The sequence below is a fragment of the Antennarius striatus genome, chromosome 10 (genome assembly GCF_040054535.1).
Source record: "Antennarius striatus isolate MH-2024 chromosome 10, ASM4005453v1, whole genome shotgun sequence".
In the NCBI taxonomy this organism is placed as follows: Eukaryota; Metazoa; Chordata; class Actinopteri; order Lophiiformes; family Antennariidae; genus Antennarius; species Antennarius striatus.
In genome coordinates, this window is record NC_090785.1 from 8,814,152 (window position 1) to 8,836,520 (window position 22,369).

The following is a 22,369-nucleotide window of genomic DNA, read 5'->3' on the forward strand; positions in this document are numbered from 1 at the left end:
CACAATAACATCTTGGAACTGGCTCTGTTAACCTCAGATTATCACAACAACAATGCTTTACTAGTGTATTCTCCTTTGGCCTTGGGCCCTATTGCTTTGCATCTCCAACCATAAGATGAGTTGAACTCGAATCTTTGGGTATTTTGTGGTGGGTGTGTTTTTGTAGATTACTTTGTTTCAGATCATTCACATCTGTCCGCTCCGATCTCGCCTGTCCCTGAATGCAAAGTCATCTGTGGAAGCTATCGGCGAATCCAAGTGTGGCTCCTAAATGAAGTACCAACCCCTTGTCTGCTTGAGCTTAAGTCTGAACCCCTGACGTCCTTCGCAGAAGTCCCGCTCTGTGTTGTGTGTGTGCCCCTTTCTTCTCCCCTTGGTTTCTCAGGTCACAATGCCTAAAATCATTTTTAATTTGTCACCTGGGATGGCTAACTGTCATGGAGAATCCAGTGACCTTAAGATCAAGATCTGCAAGCTTGTCTCGCTAATACTGCATCACTTCAGTCTCATGGGTGCGAAGTTAAGTGATTTCGGTTCCCTTAATTTTTCTTTAACATGTCATGGCTTTAATGTGTAACAACATGTTGCATGCACATGAGCTCTGCATAACATTTTATTCGTAGTGTTAATACAGAACATCATGTTCATGTTAGGGTTTTTTTTTTTATCATTTAGATTTTGGGCGGGGGGGGCAACAGTCTTCTCTCTTTCAGATTTCTTGTTTAGGTTGGCTTGCGGCTGAGACAGGTGACCTACTAAGTGTCTGCAGGGAGTCGTGGGATGAGTTGCTCTAGCCAGCCTCAGGTTTCAGTTTTGAATACATTGAAGAATTGAGAATCGCTAAGGACGAATAGCTGTGGTAAACGCTCCTACCTCTCGTCTGGTAAACGACAATATTGACATAATTTGTCATGTTGGATTAGTGTTCCCGGGGTTGTTGGGGGTGGGGTGGGGTGGGGGGTTAATATTATCTTGTCTCTTTCCATTACAGCTTAGAATTTTTCGAGAAAGTCCCACTGTCCATACGCCTTGCGAGTCCAGTCAATTTGCAAAGGGAAAACGGCTATGAGTCACCAGGGATGTCGGTATTGTGGCTTAACTATGGATTAAAGGATTTTGTTATCACTCATATGCCAGTACTTTGTTGTGGGGAATGCTGGGATTGTGGCAACCAGTTGTCTCTTTCTTCAAGTTTCAGCCTCGTGACCGAGAGTTACCTGCTTGTGACAGGCTAATGTAGCAGCCCAGTATTGAGGGGTTTTCTTTTCCTGGAGGAACAAACACTTTGTTCCTCCAGGTTTTGCTTTCACCCTTATTACAGCAACAACAAAAAAGCAAAAGACTCTGGTGTTGGCACTCCTGACTATGTCGGGACAGGGTTCAATTCCCTGTGGAGTCCTGCTTTTTTTGTAATATGCTGCATGAAGGGAAGAATGTTTTGAGTTGCCCACTGGCAATTTCACCCATGTTTGTTTTGTTAAATGTGGTTCCCTTTCTAAATTCAACATTTTTTCTTTATTTTTGCTGCAGTAATATATTTTTCTGATGAGTAATTAAATAAATGTGTGCAAGTCAAGTTTGGCTGGGTCAGGGTTTTGATTTTGGGTTAGTTGGATTTGGTTACACTATTGTAGCTGGTCACCACGGCAGTGAACCACAAACATAATATATGATCTCCAACACCGGCCCCATGCTGGCAAACCAACATCCTCGGCTGTTTTTGACCACATTTTTCATGCTGCCAAAAAAAAAGAGTGCAAACTGCTATGTACTGAATATATTAAAAGAAAAAACTGCATACACCCTTGGAGTTGGTATTTTCTGAGTTTTTTGCTTTAAAACTTAGCCTACTTGCAGGCAATGATTATCTTGCAGATGAGATAAAATTGAATGCTATTTACTGTAGGTCTTTTTGTAGAAATTAAATACAGTAATGTACACTTGGTGTGGTTTTCAAACTACAGGATGGAATCAGATTTTTATTTCATCATGGTAATTACATCGAGCTAGTTGAAGTGTGTAAGGTTCTAATCTGGTGTGGGAATTAACTTGACAAGATGAAGATGGTTAATGTAAGGGTTATGAATCTAATCACACTCAAATCATTAGACTTTGGGATAAAAGCAAAAAAATAATTAACATTTTTGCAGGAGAAAAACAAATCTCAAGGAGAGCCACGGAGATCACCCTGTGAGGACTGACAGACCTGTCATAAGTGTTGCATTTAGAAAATGGCATCTGAATCACACAATACTCTCCAAACCAATACTGTACCAGATTAGGAATGAGCCTGAAAACTGCTTCCTGCAGTGTTTTGCATTGTCTCCCATAGGTCTACTCACTGAAGCTGACAGGTGTGGCACCTGTGATTCTGTATGGGGGATTGAAAGAAATCTGCAGAGATGTGAATAAAAGACAAAATGCTATAGATGACGTGCCAACAGGAAAGCTGGAAAGGCCACATGAAGTCTGACATCAGAGCAAACTGTTTAGTCTCATATCTGCCGAGTTACTTCAAACTGACGTGAAACTTTAATCTATGGGGTGTTAATGTTATGTTTTACAGTTCCCATTAGGCTAAATCCTCCTGCCATGTTTGTGACAAGAGGATGGCCCTAAAGCCTCATTGGACCATATTCCACATAGTGGGCGGCACAGAAAATTAAATGTTTCATGTCTTTTTTTTAGTTTGTGTAAATATGGATGTTCAACTATTTGAAGAAATCACCTTTCCCATTCTGATAATAATTTTGATAGATACTTTATTAATCCCAGAGGAAATTGTATATATCCATTGCTCAGGCATTACATAACAAATACTAGATAAACACCAGGAGAAAAAGAAACTCATCACAGGACATACCACAAGACATACACTACACTAACAGACACATGCAGCACTAACAGGACTTGTATAATAAACTATAACTACAATATAAAAAGTATAAAATTAAAATATAAACAGTATAGAATTTAAAAAATATTAGTTATTATTATTATTATTACAGTTATTATTTGCACCTCAATGATGCTGTTCATGTAAATCTATTTCAACTTCTGTTTTTATCTGGTGCCCTATTGCACCAGATTTGGTCTGTTTTGACCATCTTTTCCAGGTACCTACTGTCCTCTTTTACAGACAACTTGGAAAACATGATGACATTAAATCCTACAGACTAAACCTGGCAATTAGTGAACATCTCACTCTTCATTTTTTTGTATAGATGCCAAAGCATTGTCTTGGTGACCAGTCAAAGGAGAATAAAAAGTGGTTTCTAGTCATTATTCTCAGTGTTCGTTGGATATTTCAAGCTTCTAACATTAAAAGTGAGTGAGAATCAACTTTAAGTAGATGTCAATAATTACATGTATTTCTCAGTAGACCCCTTTGAATCCTCTATTTTGTCACTACATCGACAATGTAATTGCCATCATTGTCATCTTTAAAGGAGAATCCTGTTATATTCTTGTACATTTATACCACAATACCTACCCCTAGATAGGGTGAAATTTCTCGAGTACTGACTACATACAGGAGGATGTGCAACAATACAAATAACAGCATCAGATAGTGAGAAAAATGTGTATATGTATATACTTATGAGAAGCACAAACATATTTCCTTAAAGCTCTTTGCAAATTTGACCGCCAGAAAAATTATTTTTAGGGTTCCTTCATTCCCCCAGATGATACTGATTGGGAACATGACATTAATTTAAGCATCCAGTCACTTCTGGAAACTAGTCCTAAAATTACACTTAATAAGTGGCTTGTCTAGTAGTGTCAGGAGCCCCTCACACATAACGAGTGATTCTACATGCATTTCCATCACTGGTTCTGTACAACTCAACAGTCTCACGTTAAAATATTCCAGATATCAGACACGCCTGGTCACTGGTGCATGTTTTTCTTCATTTTGATATTCTAGTTTAGCACATGTTCCAATAATTGCACTGTACCAAGTATGAACGTCTGCCTCCTATTTTTGGGAACCTTTATCCTGGAACTATTGTCTGTTTACAATGTTCACACGGACCCGTTTGACTCCAGTACGATCCTAGCTGCGTTGTAGAGCGGTCTGTGTAGTTCTGTCTCACTTCTGTGTTTGATGAGGTGTGGAAGAAAGAGGAGATGTGGTCCTTTTTTGCCAGGGATCCTGTCAAAGATTTTTCTTATGAAATTTTGCCAGACACCCAAGAAAAGGCTGGAATATGGATACTACATCGTGGGAAACGAAAGGTAAAAGAGGCAAACTGCTAACGATTCAGTGCTAGCGGTTAGCATTAGCTAGCCGGGTTCGTTATTGAGGCCTATCCCTAGCATGTTAGCTGACGTTAATATTGACTACTTAGATATATCATTAAATACAACGCCAGGTGTTATAACAGCATAGTTTAGCGTCAGATCTATCAGGATGATTGTGGTCTTTGTTGTCTAGTCGGTGTCACTGCTCATTAGTTTTATTACCCACTCTTTTTTTCGTTATTTATCACAGGCGAAGTGAACTCAGGCTTTGTTTACTGTGAGCGACGTATTTCTCGCCACGTCACATCGAGGTAACGCTCATAATTGTCAGGACTTTGTAGCTACTGCTTTGCCACAGTGGTATAAGCTCCATCTCGTATTAACAGTATTTCACATGGTCAGTCGTCTTCAATATTATTATTATTATACCTCAATCTGGACTGTTAGTATTGTCAAAGTCAATATAGGGCCGGATAATGACAACTAAGCACTTCCTGCTTCATCATATTTGATGGTAATTGGACGGCGCGGTGGCGCAGTGGTTAGCGCTGCCGCCTCACAGCACGGCGGACCCGGGTTCTGTGCGGAGTTCGCATGCTGCGTGGGTTCTCTCCGGGTTCTCCGGCTTCCTCCCACCTCCAAAAGCATGCGCTTCAGGTTGATTGGCCGTTCCAGATTGCCCGTAGGAATGAGTGTGTGTGTGTGTGTGCATGGTTGTATGTCTTTGTGTGTGGCTCCGCGGTGCACTGGCGTCGTGCCCGGAGTGTCCCCCGCCTCACGCCCTATGCCGCCGAGATAGGCTCCGGCTACAGTTACAGTTCAGTATTACATTAAGGTGACATGACACAGTGAACAATGGGCATCAGTTAAGGACCTGTCTGTTAAGTAAATAAGTAATGTTAGTGTAACCTGTCTGTCTCAGGCCAATGGAGAACCAGTGTCGGTGTTCGTGTATGAGGTAACACAGGGAACTGAGCAGCAAACCCAGTTGGCCAAGGCTGCCTTCAAACGTATGAAGACTCTACGTCACCCTAACATCTTGGCTTACGTTGATGGATTGGAGGTATGTTTGGATTTTACACACATCTGTTGTTCTAGATTCACCCAAAGAGTCTAATTTTGCTCAGCTTGCTTTGTCACATGTTGCCAAATAGTGTACACTTTGTGTATATAATACTATGCTGCATTGCTCTTGCTAGATGATGAGACATCACTGCCTTGTACAAGCAGGGAAAATTATTCAAAAAGCAATATTTTTGAATTAGTTAACCTGTTCTTGTTTCACCCGATGAATAATATATATATTAATAAACCTAGAATGCGATGGGGTTCAATCATTTTGCTTTCAGGTATTTGTAAACCTTTTATTCTGCTATAGGGTTCAGTATATTGGTGGCGTAAAGAAAAAACCCTCAAGCATGCACACTAGTTACAAACATGACATTAAAATAGTCGTTGATTTTACTTGATTCACAGACAGAAAAGAGCCTGTACTTGGTTACTGAGCAGGTGACACCCCTAACTGTTCATCTGAAGGCACAGGCAGAGAAGGGGGGAGCTGGGGACCTAGAGGTCTGCTGGGGACTACATCAGATAGTGGTAAGGACGATACCCATCTAAAACATGCAGGGAGAAGAACAGATTGATTTTATTTGATAAAACTTCTGCTGTTGCATCTGTCTACAGAAAGCGCTTAACTTCCTCATTAATGACTGCCACCTGCTCCATAACAACTTGGGCGTATGGTCCGTTTTTGTGGATCGAGCTGGGGAGTGGAAGCTTGGTGGCCTTGACCATGTGGCCCCTGAGCAGCGTGACCCAAGTGGGGTTTCGCTCCCTACTCCTAAGACTGTTTATCCAGACATGGAGAAATATGACCCACCAGAGACGCCCAATAGCAGTGCAGAGAAGTGGTAAGATAGTGGTGTTAAAAAAAGAAAAAGAAACTGACAGAGAAGTTGGAGAAATAATGATAATATTATACATACAGGAAAGTAGTCCTTGCAGAAATCACAGAAAAAAGATGTTCATTAGAGGACTAAATAACAGTACTTGAGGAAAATGTTGATGTGATTTTAAACCTGGTTTCTGGTGTTCTTCCATAGAAACTCTCCTTTTGAACTGTTTGCATGTTTGTTTCAGGTCAGGGGAGGTATGGCGACTAGGCTGTTTGATCTGGGAGGTGTTTAATGGCCCACTGCCTCGCACGTCCTCCCTTCGTTCACTGGGAAAGGTAAAATATCTGGACACCTGCCTTGTTTATCTGCTGTAAAAGTGTCCTTGATTCTATGGTGTGATTCCATTTGAGTTTTCATATAACTCATGAAGATTGATTTTTATAGTATTATTTTTATAGTATAATGTTTTGTGAGGATATTAGAATATCTGACTGTAAACCTTTTTTAGTATTTGTTTTTGTAAACTTTTCTAGAAAAAATTAGGAATGCTGGAAATAATACCTATTTAGATAATACTGTTTTTTTCCTATCAAACATTGCAATTGTAGAATAAAAGCTTTGTCAAACTTGAGGACTGTACTTGAGAATAGTCAGCAGAGGACATACACGAGACATTTAACCAACATTCTCTTGTGAGGGTTCAGTGATTCATTTTGTGAAATGGAGAAGCGAGGCAGGAAATGTTCACAGATGATTAACGATAATACGTTGATCTCTGGTGTCCTGTTTGTGGTCACAGATCCCCAAGAATCTGGTCCCTCATTACTGTGAGCTTGTGGGCGCTAACCCTCGAGCTAGACCCAATCCTGCCCGTTTTCTCCAAAATTGCAGAGTTCCAGGGGGTTTCTTCTGCAACAGCTTTGTGGAGAGCAACCTTTTCCTAGAAGAAATACAGGTCTGTAAACTGGCATTTAAGTACACTGAATCATTTTGTGTTTAGTATATAAAAAGCAAAATTACAGTTGATCTATTGTACGGGTGACAAGTTTAAGGTTTGGATGGCCAAAACTTTGGAGCTGTTTATACGGTGGCCTTTTGACCCTTAGCTTACACAGAAGGGTGCTATGGAGGCCTGAAGGAGCAGAAAAAAACAACAGTTTCACACTCTCTGGATTTGTTTGTGATATAGGCTGTTTCAGGGTAGGCGTGGTGACACAAAACTGTGAAGGAAGCAAAAATATTGTTTCATCAAGGCCTGAAACTTGCAGGTAGACTGTGGGGTAAATGCTGCCAGCTATTGTGTTGTTATAAGTTACCTTAATAGAAACCTTAAATAATCCCTTAATCAGTCTGTCATGCTCTGATTTTGATTAATAGTTAAGAAGCCTACATATCCTAGAAGAGCATTTTTAATTTTTTAAATATAGTATGTAAAATGAAGGATAGTGTCATTCAAACTTTATGCCTAGATCAAGGAACCAGCTGAGAAGCAGCAGTTCTTCCAGGATTTGAGTGACAATCTGGACTCCTTCCCGGAAGACTTCTGCAAACACAAGGTCCTTCCTCAGCTGCTAACTGCCTTCGAATTTGGAAATGCAGGAGCCGTGGTCCTAACACCGCTCTTCAAGGTGAATCCATACTGCTATCCTCCATCGTCTTGAAGACAAGATTTCCTTAATCGTTGCACCTTTAGCTGCTTTTCCACGTTCCACGTATCACAGGTGTTGCTTGAGCCTATCCCAGCAGGCTATTGGTGAGCGATGGGGTACAGCCTGTATGCATGGTCAGCGCATTGTATGGCCGAGTCCAGACTTACTTCACAATAAAAATTTGATCATATTCTGTACTGCAGTTTTCTTATTTTTTACTTTGAAAATGATCAGCTTTAAGTAAGGCATGGGTCCATTGGTATTGATTTTTCAGAGACACTCTCCAGTACTTTTACTGTATTTTAATTCTCCTGATCTCATCTCCCTTTGTCTGTTTGCAAGGTGGGGAAGTTCCTGTCAGCTGAAGAATACCAACTGAAGATCATCCCAGTTATCGTAAAGATGTTCTCCTCCACAGACAGAGCCATGCGGATACGATTACTGCAGCAGGTAAATACCATGTAAAATATTTCATCTGCTTATTGATAGTCTCATACATTTGTTTAGTTGGGGTTTTTTTTGATGTAACATCAAGCAAGATTTTTCCCCTCTGGATCAATTAAAGTAATGCTCAAGTTTAAAGTGAAATATCTTTATTTGTGTTGCGTCTTCTCTCAGATGGAGCAGTTCATTCAGTATTTGAATGAGGCAGCAGTGAATTCTCAGATTTTCCCTCATGTTGTCCACGGTTTCACAGACACCAACCCTGCCATCAGAGAGCAGACCGTTAAGGTGTGTCTTAAAATAGTCACAAAACCTACATTGTCTGTCTACTGTAGCTACAATGCTTTTCCTCCTCTGGCCCTACAGTCTATGTTGCTGCTGGCTCCCAAGCTGAACGAAACCAACTTAAATCAAGACCTCATGCGACACTTTGCACGTCTGCAGGCCAGAGATGAACAAGGCCCGATCCGGTGCAACACCACTGTCTGCTTGGGCAAAATTGCTTCCCACCTTAATGCCGGGGTAAATTACATAGATATATGTGAAAAACAATTATTTCCAAGCATAAATCACTCAAACAAAGTCTAGCAAAAAATCAATTCAAATGGAAGATTTAGGTTATTCCTCTCTTCACAGACGCGACAACGTGTTCTGATTTCTGCCTTCTCAAGGGCCACCAAAGACCCATTCCCAGCTTCACGCTCAGCCGGTGTGCTGGGCTTTGCTGCCACACACAACTACTACAGTGTAAACGAGATTGCCGCCCGCATCCTTCCAACCCTCTGTGCCATTACTGTTGACCCTGATAAGAGCGTCAGGGATCAGGTACATAAGGCCTGTGTAGATTTCTGACTACAAGTTGTTCTCAGACCTTCTTACAATTGACTGCAAAACAGTGGAACCCAATGTATTTACACATTATTTAACATAGATCTATCAAAAATATGATTGTTATTTATTCACAGTAAAATGCTGCAAGCCTTCTTAATCACGTGGTTCATATGATAAGGATAGCACATAAAGACAGGGCTGTATTGAAGCTGTATACAAGCATAGAAGAACAATAGAGGAAAACACATTAGATATACGACCTCTAGTAACTGCCTTTTTTGCTGCTTATTAATTCAACATTGTATGCTGATATTTAAACTACGGAAACCATGTTTTGTGGGTGTGATGATGCATTTTAACCAAAGATTTTCTCTTGATTTTCTTTCTTTATGACAGACATTCAAAGCCATCAAGAGTTTCCTTTCCAAGCTTGAGACTGTGTCAGAAGACCCCTCTAAGCTGGCTGATATAGGTATGAAGCAACTACTGACAAGGTCTCTGCTTTCCACTGTCATGTCTGGTTTGACTAGAATAATACGAGCAGAAGAAATTAGTTATTCTTTCCAATTTTTTTCTGAAATTCTAAAATTAGCATGAAAGTGTCATTATTTTTATCCTACAGAAAAAGATGTAGCGTCTTGTGCTCAGCCTGCGGGGACCTCTTCCAGCTGGGCCGGCTGGGCCGTAACTGGAATGTCCACAATCACATCCAAGCTAATTCGCAATGCTCCGGGGACGGACGGCAGCTCAGCTGAGGGCAGCGAGCCTACCAGCAAAACCACCAGTTCCACCATTGAAGCACCTCCACTCGGTAATGGTGAGCCCGTTTGATTTACTTGACTCCTGAAACATTGTTTAACTCATTAAATAGCTGGTGTCTCCCTTAGAGATAAGGTGAGAAACACTGCTGTTCGTGAGGGGCTCAGAGTAGAGTCGCTGCTCCTTCACGTGGAAAGGAGTCAGTTGAGGTGGTTTGGGCATCTGGTGCGGATGCCTCCGGGACGCCTCCCTAGGGAGGTGTTTCTGGCAAGTCCACCCAGGACCAGGTGGAGGGATTGTATCTCAACACTGGCCTGGGAAAGCCTTGGGATCCCCCAGTCAGAGCTGGTGGATGTTGCCAGGGAAAGGGAAGTTTGGGGCTCGTTGTTGAAGCTGCTGCCCCCGCGACCCGACTACGGATAAACGGTGGAAGATGGATGGATGGATGGATTGTAGCGATAAATATTACACAAGGGATTAGTAGCAGCTGCCAGGGTCTTTAGTTAACAATCACTTCTCGATAACTAAAAAATACCTCCGGATGATTTTGATTTTCAAATTTCAGACCGAAAGAATGATGATTCAGATGACTTTGTGTGAAGCTATTTTTTTTTAATCAAACCCCTTTACGACGGGTGAAATATGAAGTCTTTAACCTTATATGTCGTGTTTCCATCACAGAGTCTGAAGGTAAAGCTTCTCAAGCGCCTGTTGCTGATGATGCTCCTAATCAGTCCAAACAATCTCTTGAAGTAATGGACAATATTGAAGAGCCAGTAGGAGACAGATGGGATGACGATGAAGACTGGGGAAGTTTGGAGGTATGAGTTTTTGACTGAAAGAGTTAAATTATATCTATCTTTATGCTGTCATAACACTGTGATTTGAAATTGGATAAAATAGTGATTTTGTCTCAAATAGGATACTGAGAAAACTCAGACCGAGACGGATGACTGGAATGCTGATTGGTCAGGAATGACATCATCTAAGAAGAAAGCCAGTGACAGAGGAGTATGAGTTTTTTATACACCTCTATCCTGACAATTCCACTGCTTCAAATACTAATTCTTTTTTTATTATTAACATTACTACTTAGAATATTAATAAACTAAGCATACTGCGCCCTTATAAAATTGTGAAATGATCTGAATATCAATAATAATTTCATAGGTGGGGCGGTCATCTGCTTCCGTAAAAAAGCAGAGCTCTGATTGGAGCAGCTCTGGCTGGGATGCTGATGACAGCTGGTCCAATGAGAAGGATGGACAGGGTCAGAGCTCTGCAGGCGAGGAAGGCTGGGGCAATGACTGGGGGGAGGAGGACACAGACACGACCCTGATCAGTTCGACTCTCCCCCTGCCTGAAGGAGTGCGGTTAGCCAGTGATTACAACTGGGACACCACCAGCGAAGCCAAAGGGGCGAGCCAGAATGATCTGTTTGCCAGCTTGTCTCAGAGAAACGCTACCAGCGCTGCTGCTACGGTCAGGACAGTGGAAGGACAAACTACAAAACAGCAAGAAATAGTAAAACTAGTGTTTACGTTCTATTTTTACTGTTTGATTTGTCAGGCTGGAGACAGCTGGGGAACTGAGGCAGCAGGAGAATGGGCAGCTGAGGAAAGCTGGGAATCAGTGGATGGAAACCAGGGTATACCTGAAAATATTCAGTTTAACTTCTGTATTTACAGTAAATGAATTTATTCTAAAGTATTCTTTTTAGATAACCACCAGCCATCTGACTATGGTTTAAATCTACTTTGATTGTCAACCAGGTCTCAGCAAGGCTGAGCTGGCCAAGAAGAAACGGGAGGAGAGGAGGAAAGAGCTGGAGGCAAAACGGGCAGAGCGCAAAGCTGCTAAAGGTCCTCTCAAGCTAGGTGCACGCAAAATAGACTGACTGGAGATGCAGAGAGCAAACGTTTGACTGGAGTGGAGGAGAAACATGGACCACAGAGACTGGACAGGACAGTGGGTGGAGGTTCTACATTCAAACATGCAAACAAAGGACCAGAAAGACATGTTAAAGGTGTGAGCTGGCCTGTTGGCCAACCAGAGGCGACTGTCTGTGGGTAGAAGACATTCTGATGGGTGAGAGGACAACAATCCAGTGCTGTACAAAAGCATTAGTGTGAACAGAAGAGCTGAAACAAATGCAAAGACAGAAATTGACAGACTCACGAAGTGGCACAGAGTGGAACTCAGCTCTCTGTTGATCACACAAAATTCACTACTTTTGTTGTTTTAGTAGATAACTCATAAAATTTCAGTTTTAAAATAAATATGTAATGTATATGCATATTGTCTCAAAATGACATGAAACTTTTTTTAAAAGAAAATTACAATCTACTGTATATATGACAGTCGAAGTAAAGTTTGTCTATGTTGTACATAGATGTACACAGTGGATGTGAATGTTCATGCCTCACCAACTTACAGGTTTTACACTTAGAATCAATCACTGCATGCTCTTGTGTATTTCAGTGAACTAACAAAGGATTTCATGGCAAAGAATTACAACTGTTGAGGTCACAGAGGACTGGTTGAAAAGGGAAAATTAATGTATGTGTTTACATGTCTTTTCCTGTCTCCTATGTAGGGGTTTGATTTAAAGGCCTTCTGTTTTGAAATCGTCCTGTCATTTGTGCCTCTCGGTAGATCCAGTCACATGCTTGAAGTTACTGTGATTGTTTGACGACGAGGCAACTATTTGCTCTCTAAAGATTCCAATTCCACCTCAGCAGGTGATCTTACTAAAACATTTCATTTCGTCATCTGAGGACTTGAGATTTTAAGATACATCTACCCCTTTTTTTCTATGCTGGTTGCAATCAGGGTAAAGTTCCCTAAAAATTCCTTCTTTATTTTCAAAATTTGTGCCTTGGATTTGTTGATTGCTCTGTAAAATCACATCTAAGAAATCCACAATATAAAAAGGGAATCAGAAATGTATCCCACAAGGAAGTCTGTATTTTCATCAAACAATTCAATCTAAGCTGATACAACGTGATTATCTTGGATGTTTATGCAGTTGGTTTCGTGTAAGATGCTGCGGAGGTAAGCCATCTGACAGCCATCATCACTGGAGCTGATGTCTTTATGGGGTGGTCAGGTCAGACAAAGAGCTATGCTGTGATGATACAAGGAAACCTGGATGCAACCTAGAATACAGATCATGTAGCATGTGAGCTATTCCAAAAATAAATGCAAGTAAAATTGTTTCTCTTTGAATTGAAAGTTTAGTCATATTTCCCCTCAGCAAGTGCTGGTACCTGATGTCTGTCTCCAAACCACAACAGATGTAACTCATTGGACAGCTCTGGATTTCATAAGAAAAATATGAATATTACTTCTCATTTACCAGTTAGTCAAAATCTTGCATCTATTGAATAGGTTTGATCTTGTAGCTTGAAGAATGAAGCCAAAACTTTTTTTCTTTATGGATATCAAAAAGTAAAGAATTTGACCTGGAAAACAAAGTATAATACAGATTGCTGCCTCACAAACCCAGCTGAAAGAAAGACAAACATCTTGAACCACACAAGTTATTTATTACAAACTATTACAGGACAGCGATAAATTCATGATAAATTATAAAACTCTTTGAGAGATGTTTTGAAATTCATGTGTTTCAGCCCATGACCCTCAAGGTTTTAGTAACTGGTAAATCAAAGTGCATACAATTTCAAATGTTTTTTTTCTGAGATGTAAGGACCAACTTAGTCTGATTATATAAAATGGTCTTGTTATATTGATGAGAATCAAAGTTTAGTTTTATCAAATGTCTAAATTTGAATAGCAATTTTTTTTTATGTGTAGAAAAGATCCCTTACCCTGATAAATCCACAATCCAAAACACACATTTAACCCTTCAAGATCCTTCATGGAAACACTAAAAACATGTTTCAGTACAAAAACTACTTGTTGTGCTCGTAGTGATGTCTAGAAATTTTAAAAATCTTATTCCAAACCAACCAGCCTGACATGATTGGAGACAAAGAAGGAAAAAGGCACAGACAGATGTTTCATCTATCTAAACCTCAGGTGTCAGTTGTGCAGTGTTTTCTGAGGGAGATCACGATGCCGTTGGTGTTGTTGGTGATTGTAGTGAATAATTACGTATAATATCACGTTCTTAAACAGGCAACTGGGGGTTTCTGTCACTCTGTATTCTTGTTCTTTCTGCTGCTTCCAAACAGAACTCCTGCCAGAGCCACAACACCCAGACCCACCATTGCAGCCACACCAACAGCCACGACTGCTTCTCCTGCCTTACGCACCTGCAGAGGGAGATACACATATTTTAATTTTAATTTTATCACCATTAAAACCACGATTTCATTAAGATATTATGATATGACATAATGCTGAACAGAAATGTACATTATGCTGTTAATCATCTTAATAAAAACAGAAACCATGTTTTCTAGCTAATTTCCATCATATTTCAAAACTTTTAAACGTTATCCATGAGGTTGAACAATCTTGCATATAACAGTCCAACACGGGTCAACTGACCTGCCGGGACTCCGCTCTTCCATAACGCATTTCGTTTGCAAAGTGCTCACAGTTCCCCCTGAAGATGCAGTACGGCAGCTCCTCGCCCACCAGCGCACAGGCCTCCCTCACGATCACGCCATCCTGGCGGGGCTCGTACTTCTCGTCCAGGCTGTTGTTGATGACCCAGTGATGGGTTTCCACCACGTCCCACAACTCTTCTTTTTTCACCAGGGCCTTCTCAGCGACAATGGACATCATGCTGCTGGCGCCTGCACCTGGAACCTCCGCTTTGAATGAACAAAAACAGATGAATGAAAATACTGCAACAAATGTCCGTTTTGAGTGGATTACTAATTGCAAGCACTTCAACTTAATAAACAGTTGTTCCACACTGGGACAATTTAAAATTGAGAAGAAGTATTCCAGGCAATTAATGTGGGGGGGGGGGGGGGGGACTCACAGGGTGGTGCCAAGTGAACAACAAAGCCATCTCCGACGTACACAGCCCAGTGCTGATAGGAGCCTCGGAAGATTTCTATCAGATCCCCAGGTTCTGGTTTCTCATCATACTTTGAAGTAGAAAGTAAAGAAAAGGTTTATTTAACAGCAACAGATTTGACCTCCACTGAAAATATAAGTATGAAGGCTATACAAACAAAACACCACCACACTCTACAAAATCGATGACATAAAAATTGCTTAAATAGACCATATAATAATAATAACAAACAAAAATAACCACAATGGTTGTTCTTTATAGTGAGAAATTGTCCTAACCAGTGTCGGAGCCATGTTGACCTCTGTTTCTTCTGTAAACCTTTACAGACAACTTTCTGGACCTGCAAGAATCAAATCAATCATTTTATTCAATCAAAGAATTGGTCAAATTATTTGATTGTACCATTGTACTATTGTACCATTTGCATTAGACTGTATTGGTTTTGCATGGGTTATGCTTTATATTTATGAGTAAATGAATTCAAGTGATTTTAAAAACATCCAGCAAATTTTTTTTTTGTCCCAATCTGAGAGAAACAATTCTGTTTTAATTTAAAAGGAAAGTGTTCTAGAGTGTCAGAAATTGAGGGTTCCATTTTTACAGCCTAATCATGATGAACAAATTAGTGAATTAACACAGTAATGGGTTTTCAAGGGCCTTGGGTCTATCAACCATTGATTGTTAGGAATTAGGACGACCTGTTTACCGTCATCTTTAACATGTTATGGAATTTATACGTCACGTCAAAATGTGTAATTCCAATTAGTTCAATCTTACTGTCAACCTAATCTACTGCAGTCCAAATGGCTCGTTTCAATCCCAAACTAGACCTCCATTCAGGCGATAAATTGTCGCTTCTTAAAAGTTTTAGCGGACAGCACCAAGAATGAAATGTCAAAGTCGCAGAAGCTAGCTTAACTGTTACGGTGTTTACATACTATAAATACGGGTAGAACCGCTGTCACACAGAACCGAATGACGGCTGACGATTATAGAGAACTCGGATTATTTAAACATTAAACGAAGGGTCTTCTTACCTGCTGTCAGTGCTGTGTGTGAGTTTTGTCAAAAACGAAACCTACGGATCCTGGCGAGCAAAAATCAGCTGAGAGGGAGGAGGGGGCGGACCTTCACAATAAAAGCACCGACATCACAGCATGCGCCAAGAGTTAAAGGGTTCATTCACACAACAACAAAAATGACAACAAGGCAATCAGAGACTACAACATCCTGCGTAGGGTATGTCAGGGTACCCTGAAAGTAGTACCTGACAAGTGCATAGCTTTGACCTTTCAGGGTAGCTTTGACCATAGATCAAAGCTAGTGCAAAGGTAGATGAAAGCACTAGTTTTGATCTACGGTCTTACTCACACTGGCCTCCCTTGTCTTTCTATCTTATCCGGTTCCTGAGTGTACCAAAGTTGAAATTTGACCATGACCAAGTTTTCTCAAGGTCAAGGTCATCATCTCATTTTCATCCCCTTTGCTGCCCGAATAATGTGCTTTTTGTTTCATCTTTCTATCTGCAACGGCTGCAAAGATATTTGTTGGACATACTAAACGGACAAACACATGAACGAACACACCAACACTGACAAATACATCACCGCCTTGAAGAGGGATGTAATAATAATAATAACAATACTGTAATAGTAATCATTATAATGTCACATCTACTGTTTTCAACAATACACATAGCACATCAATAATTTTAACTGTCAAATCAAAATTTGTTTCTTACTATTTTATCTTTTACAACGATTAATTTCAATTATATGGTGACCTGTCAAAGTTATAACTTGCTGCTCATGCAATACCAGCTACTACAGGCAAGCAGAAAGAAAGAAAGAGAGAGGGATTCATTACCGTCAGGGGTCGCTAGTGATCTCCGCCATCTCTAACAGGTCACCATTTTCTATCGAAGAAGCACGAACTTCCGGGCTGGGAGCGCTGCTGCCAGTGGATGTTCGCTCATATGTTATACAGAGAATATAGCTTAAAACCATCATTATTACTGAGGTCGAAGCCCCATAACCTAGAAGTAGATTTGATGTGACGCTTACATGTTGAAGGACCAAGCGATGTCTGTGGTGTTTGACGGGAACTCGCTGAAAGCGATGCAGAGCTCACACACACACACACACCAGCCCGCACTGAGGTGAGTGGACAGGAAGCGGCTGGACAGGACACAGAATGGACAGCACGTCATTCAAGTCCGGTCCGCATGGGTTTGGCTTTGTTTTGAAGTTTACTGACGAGGCACCAATACTAGAGTGTGTCTGTAGAGCCAACTTTATTGAAAGTTACCTGCTGAAGAATAGACCGACCATTGAGTACCTTTCGATTGATCGATTATTCATTGACTCCATAAAGGTTTTAGCCAAATTTGATATAACTTTATATTTCAAAGTTCAAACTTTCATCCATTTTCTCATTTGGGTTATTAGCCTGGTTTTGTCTTCTGGTTTTTGTAATGGGCTTTTTTTTTTGTGCTATTTTTTGTTGTAAAAACTATTGAAGGAGTTTTAGTTTTCATGAAGAAAATTAATTGCAGGAATTTGCACACAGTGCATTGGTTCATCCACTTTATACAGATCTCCAGAGGTCGTTAATGGCACAAAAAAGATCCTCACGGTCAAGTTTAATGGACGTCTGTTCAGTAGTTTCTGTTTAATCTGGCTCACAACAGAACTGTATAACAAACACAAAGCGATGTACATGACCAATGATGGTCTTTATGGGTAGGGAAAAGGAACTTCCTTGCCTATACATCCTTGTTTCTTCTTTGCTGACCTGAAGCTCTTTTTGTATTTTCGTCCATCTCGTCTAGTGGTCAGGAACTGTCTCAAGAGATCAAGTCCTTCATCAATGGTGTTGACACTGTCCAGGGCCGGAAGCTCAGTGTGCGGGAACATGCCCGCTGTGCTGTGCGCCTGTTGCGCTCAGTGCCAGCCTGCAGAGGAGCCGTGCTGGAGCATCTTAGGGGCGTTTACGATGAACACGTCTCCACCTTCCTGCACAACTTGGAAACAGAGGGTGATGCCAGCTCTGCTGCCAGCACCAGCCTGGAGGACATCATACAAGTACGTTAACAGAGGAATGCACACAGTGACATCTTGTGAAATTACCTTATCATGAAAATCATGAAAGATGATAAAATAACGGCCGGTTTTCAGATAAAGATTTATGGATAATACTACCATGAGTAACTTTTTTACTCATCTTTTATTGGAAGCTTTCGAATAACAATACCAAGCATTAAATAGATCCAAATTCTTGGTTCTGATGGATTTCTGCTTTTATTTAGCCCATTTATTGTTTTATTATTAGATAAAACAAGCTGTTTGAAAATGTCATCTTGTGTTTTAGGACATTTACTGCCATTTTCAACTATTTTATGTAATGCTCAAGACCAAGAACAAAAGTAATTTGTTGGTGCCATAATATATTGCACACTGAACTAACACTGATGGAAAATATTTCTGAGTGGTTCCATCTTCTTCTTCTTCTCCTTTCGGCTTTCCTTTCAAGGGTCGCCACAGGGAATCAATTGCCTCCATCTAACCCTGTCTTCTGCATTCTCCTCTCTCACACCAACTACCTTCATGTCCTCTTTCACTACATCCATAAACCATATAAATGTGTATATACGTGTTCTGAAATGGTACCTATAAGGCTGAGGATCAAAGTGTATTAATTAGGTTTTTAATGAGTATTCAGAACACAATCTCTTTAACCTGAACATATATATTTGACATGTATTTAAAAAAACGACAGAGGTCATTAAGTTCCAGGATTGATGTTTGTAATTATTTCTGTGTGTCTGCAGGAGGTTCACGGCGTGCTGTCAGAGTTTATACGTCTCAACCCTCGGGCCTGGGCCCCTCTGGTATCCACCTGGGCTGTGGACTTGTTGGGCCAACTGAGTAGCAAGCATGCTGGCCGTAGAGTGACCCCTCACTCCTCCAGCCTCAATGAGCTCCTCCAGCTTTGGATGTCCTGTGCTGCTACCCGCTCCCTCATGGAAGCCTATTCCCAGTGTTTGGCTGCCATGCTGGCTTGGTGCCCGGATGCTTGTGTGGATGCTCTGCTGGACACCTCAGTTCAGCACTCCCCACATTTTGACTGGGTGGTAGCTCATATTGGCTCTGCCTTTCCAGGTACGATCATCAGCCGAGTCTTGGCATGTGGACTCAAGGACTTCTGTTCTCATGGTGCAAAGGACCAAGCAGTGATGGTAATGGGAGGGGATAAAGGCAGTAGAGTCCCCAAGATTGGCTCAGTGGTGGGCATCCTGGGACACCTGGCAGCACATCATTCAGATAGCATCAGAAAGGAGCTGCTCAGAATGTTTCAGGAAAGCCTCAGTCCGTCTAGCCCTCTATCTCCAATCTCATCGTCGACCTCCTGGGAGACTTCCCCTCAACTCCGTCGTGCAGCTGTGCCATTTCTGCTACAGCTGGCTGCAATGTCCCCCAACCTGTTTGGTGCAGTGTCTGCAGAGCTTGTAGAGCTGCTACGCCCTCCTGTCCTGTTCCAGCTGCAAACCATGCTGCAGGGTCTCCCAAGAGAGGAACTGGATAACATGCTGGGGTTGGCCGTTCACCTTATTAGCCAGAGCCCATCAGGAGGTGCGCAGGTGCTCCGTTTTCTAGCAGATACAGCAACCCCAGCCTCAGTCATCATTTCTGGCCCTACCCCGTCCCCTCACGAAGGAGTCAGGGAAGGCTGCGATCGCCTTCTTCAGATGCTGCTTCTTCATCTTCACAAATTAGTCTTCAACCGCTCAGATGGCGCTGAGGTCAACCCCCATCACTCTGCTTCCACTCAGCCCCAAAGGGTAATTCCGTTCCTGGAGGAACTGCAGTCTCACATAGGTCACCTCTGTGCTGAGACGCTGCGTCTAGAGAGGAAGCGCCACCTCTGGTTGCACCAGTTACTGTGCCTGCTCTCAGTTTATGGAGGTCTCAGTGTTGCCACTGAGGCTTTCTGCCAGCTGCTCACCCAGGCACGCAACCCAGAAGAGTTGGCTCTTGCCTGGCAGCTCCACACCATGCTTTCCTCTTGCATGGTGGGCCTCATACCTGCTGCTGTAACTCGCTGTGTGGCCCAGATCCATACTCACACTTTGGGGCCCCGGCAGCTGAGACAGCTTTTGCTTAATCTGGCTACAGCCATTCAGAGTCAGGACGAGGAGAGAAGAGGAACAACCGGCATTCAGTCCTCCATGGCCATCCAGATGGCCTCAGCCGTCTCAGGACACCTCCATGATTTTGGCCCTCTCCTTCTCTACGGTGACCCAGCTGTATCCAATGCAGCTGTGCGCCTTCTGTCCTGCAGCCCGCTCCCTAGCGCCTCCTCCCCAGCGCAACTGCTCCTGCTCTCCCGTGCTGCTGTCACTCATTTTTTTCTGGCGCTGCGGAGAAGAAGTGATGGGATGCAAGCTGGTAGAGACGGCGGACAGGCATGTGAGGCGGTGAATCGTTCAATCCAGCTCTTGTCACGTTTTGCAGCGTATTCTCCACTCACTCTCAAGGCAGTTCTCCAGCAGCTGGTGGAGGGAGCGTTACATAAAGGCAATGCGGACCTGTTTGGAGGCAACATCGGAGACACGTCTGGTATCCCTGTGACTTCCCCGTCTTTGTCCAATGACATCGGAGCCTCTTTGTTGGACATCAACTGTCGGTTTGGTACAGCTGTTAACTTTTCTGGCAGTGTGTGGTCTGTGTTTCACGCAGGAGTGATTGGCAAGGGTCTAAAGGTTCGCACTGCCACTAAGATACCGGACCCGTCCGGCGTCATCCAGGTGAGAATTATAGTTGACCACAGTTTCTAGCAAAGTATGGATTAGATAAGTTGACACTCAAAATTAGATACAAACACATTCCAAAGAATGAAGGGATTTTTTTTTTCATGTCAGGTTTATTAATGCATTGTATTTCTTCAGTTTAAAATTTTAGCTACATGTAAATATTGACTTCTGGAGAAAACAGTGCAGTATTTGTTTTCATTTTTGTCTGATTTCATCAGATTGAAAATCTGTTTCCATCATTTTTTTTTTTGTAGAACGTTCAGACCCTGCTGGCGGTGGTGGTCCAGTGTTGCAGCTCCTCTGGTTTTAATGGATCTATAAACGGCTCACGGCCACCGTCTGATCCTGACGACCCAGTGCCCATCAATGCTGAGGCGGCAAAGGTTGTCGCCGTTACACTGGTGGAAAATGTCTGTCCAGATGTGGCCAATGGTGAGCTGTCCTGGCCCCCGGAAGAGCATGCCCGCACCACAGTGGAGAGAGACATCCACATCCGGCGTTGCTTTGAGGTCCACCCAGTGCTCTTCCCTCTGCTTCAGGTGGTAGCAGCCGGACGTCCGGCTCTCTGCTATTGCTCTGCTGTGCTGCGAGGCCTGCTGGCCACGCTGCTCTCCCACTGGGAGGCATCCCGTGAGTTGTTATCCACAGACTCTCCATGGCACCTCCAGGCATCTTGTCTCCTAGTGTCCTGCATGGGAGAGGGCCAGCTCCTGCCTCCTGTGCTGGCTAATGTCCATGAAGCCTTCCCCCACCTTAATCCCTTTGAGGTGAGGCTGCTGCTGCTGGCTGTGTGGGAATATGTGAGAGGCAATGGGCCCATGCCACAGAAGTTTGTTTTCAACTCAGAGAAGGGCTTGTTCTGCAGGGATTTCTCCAGAGACGGTGATGTGGCGAGATATGTGGCACCGATCCATAGCGTCTTGCACAAAAATATAGATAGACTTGGACATCTGTGCTGGAGGTTCCAGCTCTAAACAGCAGTGGGAACAGACTATGAAGAGCACCTAACAAGGAATTAATAAACTGTACATAGATGGAATGCTGTGTTACATTAATTCAAGACTAGACTGCAAAGTTGTGATTATTTTGCAGGAGTTTTATACAAATGTAGCTGTGTATATGTGTGTGCATTTCTTTTTTCTACCATATTTTTAGACCGTTTGTGTTTCTGTCTGGTAGTTTTCTGATAAAGACATGGGAACAAAAGGAATATCACACAATTATGTTACTACACAGGTATTTCAGAATTAGCTCCACACAAAATACAGCCTTAATGTATTAATTCAGTTAGAAAATACATGTGTGCCAAATCATGTATTGCTTTTATTTCTGATCATTCATTTTTAAAATTGTGTCTACATCATGCCTTGCAACTGCTGTTACATGTGCAAACTGCTATCTGCACCACAAATAAATCATTTTTCCCAAGAATATCTTGACTTTAGCATTCATGTTGATATTAGAATTATCACTTTGTTCACAGAGATCAATAATATCTAAATGTAAACTTGATTGCTGTGTGTCCCTTTATTATTTTTAAGCATTTTATTAGAGAAGTGTTTACAGTAATTTCTTCTTAGTGGCATTTTGAATTGAATAACACAAGAAACGGGTATTGAAAATCACATTTTTAATTGACAATTCAAACTACTAATGATAATGGTGATTCTATTGGGAAGTTGGGTTTCCAAAGTAAATGCATTTTGAGATATAAAGCTCTATTTTTAATGTATAA

At 42.0% G+C, this 22,369-nt stretch overlaps 3 protein-coding genes across 4 annotated transcripts; 2 read left to right on the forward strand and 1 right to left on the reverse strand.

The window, feature by feature from the left end:
* Nucleotides 1-4,056: 4,056 nt before the first annotated feature.
* scyl1 (SCY1-like, kinase-like 1) lies at nt 4,057-13,042 on the forward strand. 2 transcript variants are annotated; one of them, XM_068325256.1, is made up of 18 exons: nt 4,057-4,239; nt 5,168-5,308; nt 5,722-5,844; nt 5,932-6,158; nt 6,388-6,478; nt 6,943-7,098; nt 7,613-7,771; nt 8,135-8,242; nt 8,411-8,524; nt 8,603-8,758; nt 8,873-9,061; nt 9,464-9,539; nt 9,690-9,878; nt 10,508-10,647; nt 10,748-10,837; nt 10,997-11,308; nt 11,396-11,474; nt 11,599-13,042. In XM_068325256.1, exons 1-18 carry the CDS (start codon nt 4,132-4,134, stop codon nt 11,721-11,723), a joined length of 2,583 nt encoding a protein of 860 aa, XP_068181357.1. In that variant the 5' UTR covers nt 4,057-4,131; the 3' UTR covers nt 11,724-13,042. The 2 variants fall into 2 exon arrangements, with proteins under 2 accessions (XP_068181357.1, XP_068181356.1); XM_068325255.1 differs by having other exon boundaries at nt 4,058-4,239; nt 9,690-9,884.
* A 312-nt stretch (nt 13,043-13,354) lies between these two features.
* On the reverse strand, nt 13,355-15,945 carry LOC137602489 (phospholipase A and acyltransferase 3-like). The gene is made up of 5 exons (XM_068325257.1): nt 15,860-15,945; nt 15,101-15,162; nt 14,784-14,892; nt 14,342-14,610; nt 13,355-14,103 (listed from the first exon to the last, which is right to left on the reverse strand). Exons 2-5 carry the CDS (start codon nt 15,113-15,115, stop codon nt 13,984-13,986), a joined length of 513 nt encoding a protein of 170 aa, XP_068181358.1. The 5' UTR covers nt 15,116-15,162; nt 15,860-15,945; the 3' UTR covers nt 13,355-13,983.
* Nucleotides 15,946-16,733: 788 nt separating this feature from the next.
* On the forward strand, nt 16,734-22,053 carry ints5 (integrator complex subunit 5). Its single transcript, XM_068325254.1, has 4 exons — nt 16,734-16,980; nt 17,653-17,905; nt 18,652-20,628; nt 20,889-22,053. The coding sequence occupies exons 1-4, from the start codon at nt 16,886-16,888 to the stop codon at nt 21,606-21,608; spliced, it is 3,045 nt and encodes a 1,014-aa protein (XP_068181355.1). The 5' UTR covers nt 16,734-16,885; the 3' UTR covers nt 21,609-22,053.
* Nucleotides 22,054-22,369: the final 316 nt, after the last annotated feature.

Excerpts from the sequence above, each read along its gene's own strand:
- ints5 (XM_068325254.1), top strand. The coding sequence starts at position 16,886 with ATGTTGAAGGACCAAGCGATGTCTGTGGTGTTTGACGGGAACTCGCTG. Across the intron at positions 16,981-17,652 it reads ACACACCAGCCCGCACTGAG|TGGTCAGGAACTGTCTCAAG; the intron begins GTGAGTGGACAG and ends CATCTCGTCTAG. Across the intron at positions 17,906-18,651 it reads GCCTGGAGGACATCATACAA|GAGGTTCACGGCGTGCTGTC; the intron begins GTACGTTAACAG and ends GTGTGTCTGCAG.
- LOC137602489 (XM_068325257.1), bottom strand. Across the intron at positions 14,611-14,783 it reads TGTTCACTTGGCACCACCCT|CGGAGGTTCCAGGTGCAGGC; the intron begins GTGAGTCCCCCC and ends GTTCATTCAAAG. Across the intron at positions 14,104-14,341 it reads GAAGAGCGGAGTCCCGGCAG|GTGCGTAAGGCAGGAGAAGC; the intron begins GTCAGTTGACCC and ends CTCCCTCTGCAG.
- scyl1 (XM_068325255.1), top strand. The coding sequence starts at position 4,132 with ATGTGGTCCTTTTTTGCCAGGGATCCTGTCAAAGATTTTTCTTATGAA. Across the intron at positions 7,772-8,134 it reads TCCTAACACCGCTCTTCAAG|GTGGGGAAGTTCCTGTCAGC; the intron begins GTGAATCCATAC and ends TCTGTTTGCAAG. Across the intron at positions 8,243-8,410 it reads GGATACGATTACTGCAGCAG|ATGGAGCAGTTCATTCAGTA; the intron begins GTAAATACCATG and ends GTCTTCTCTCAG.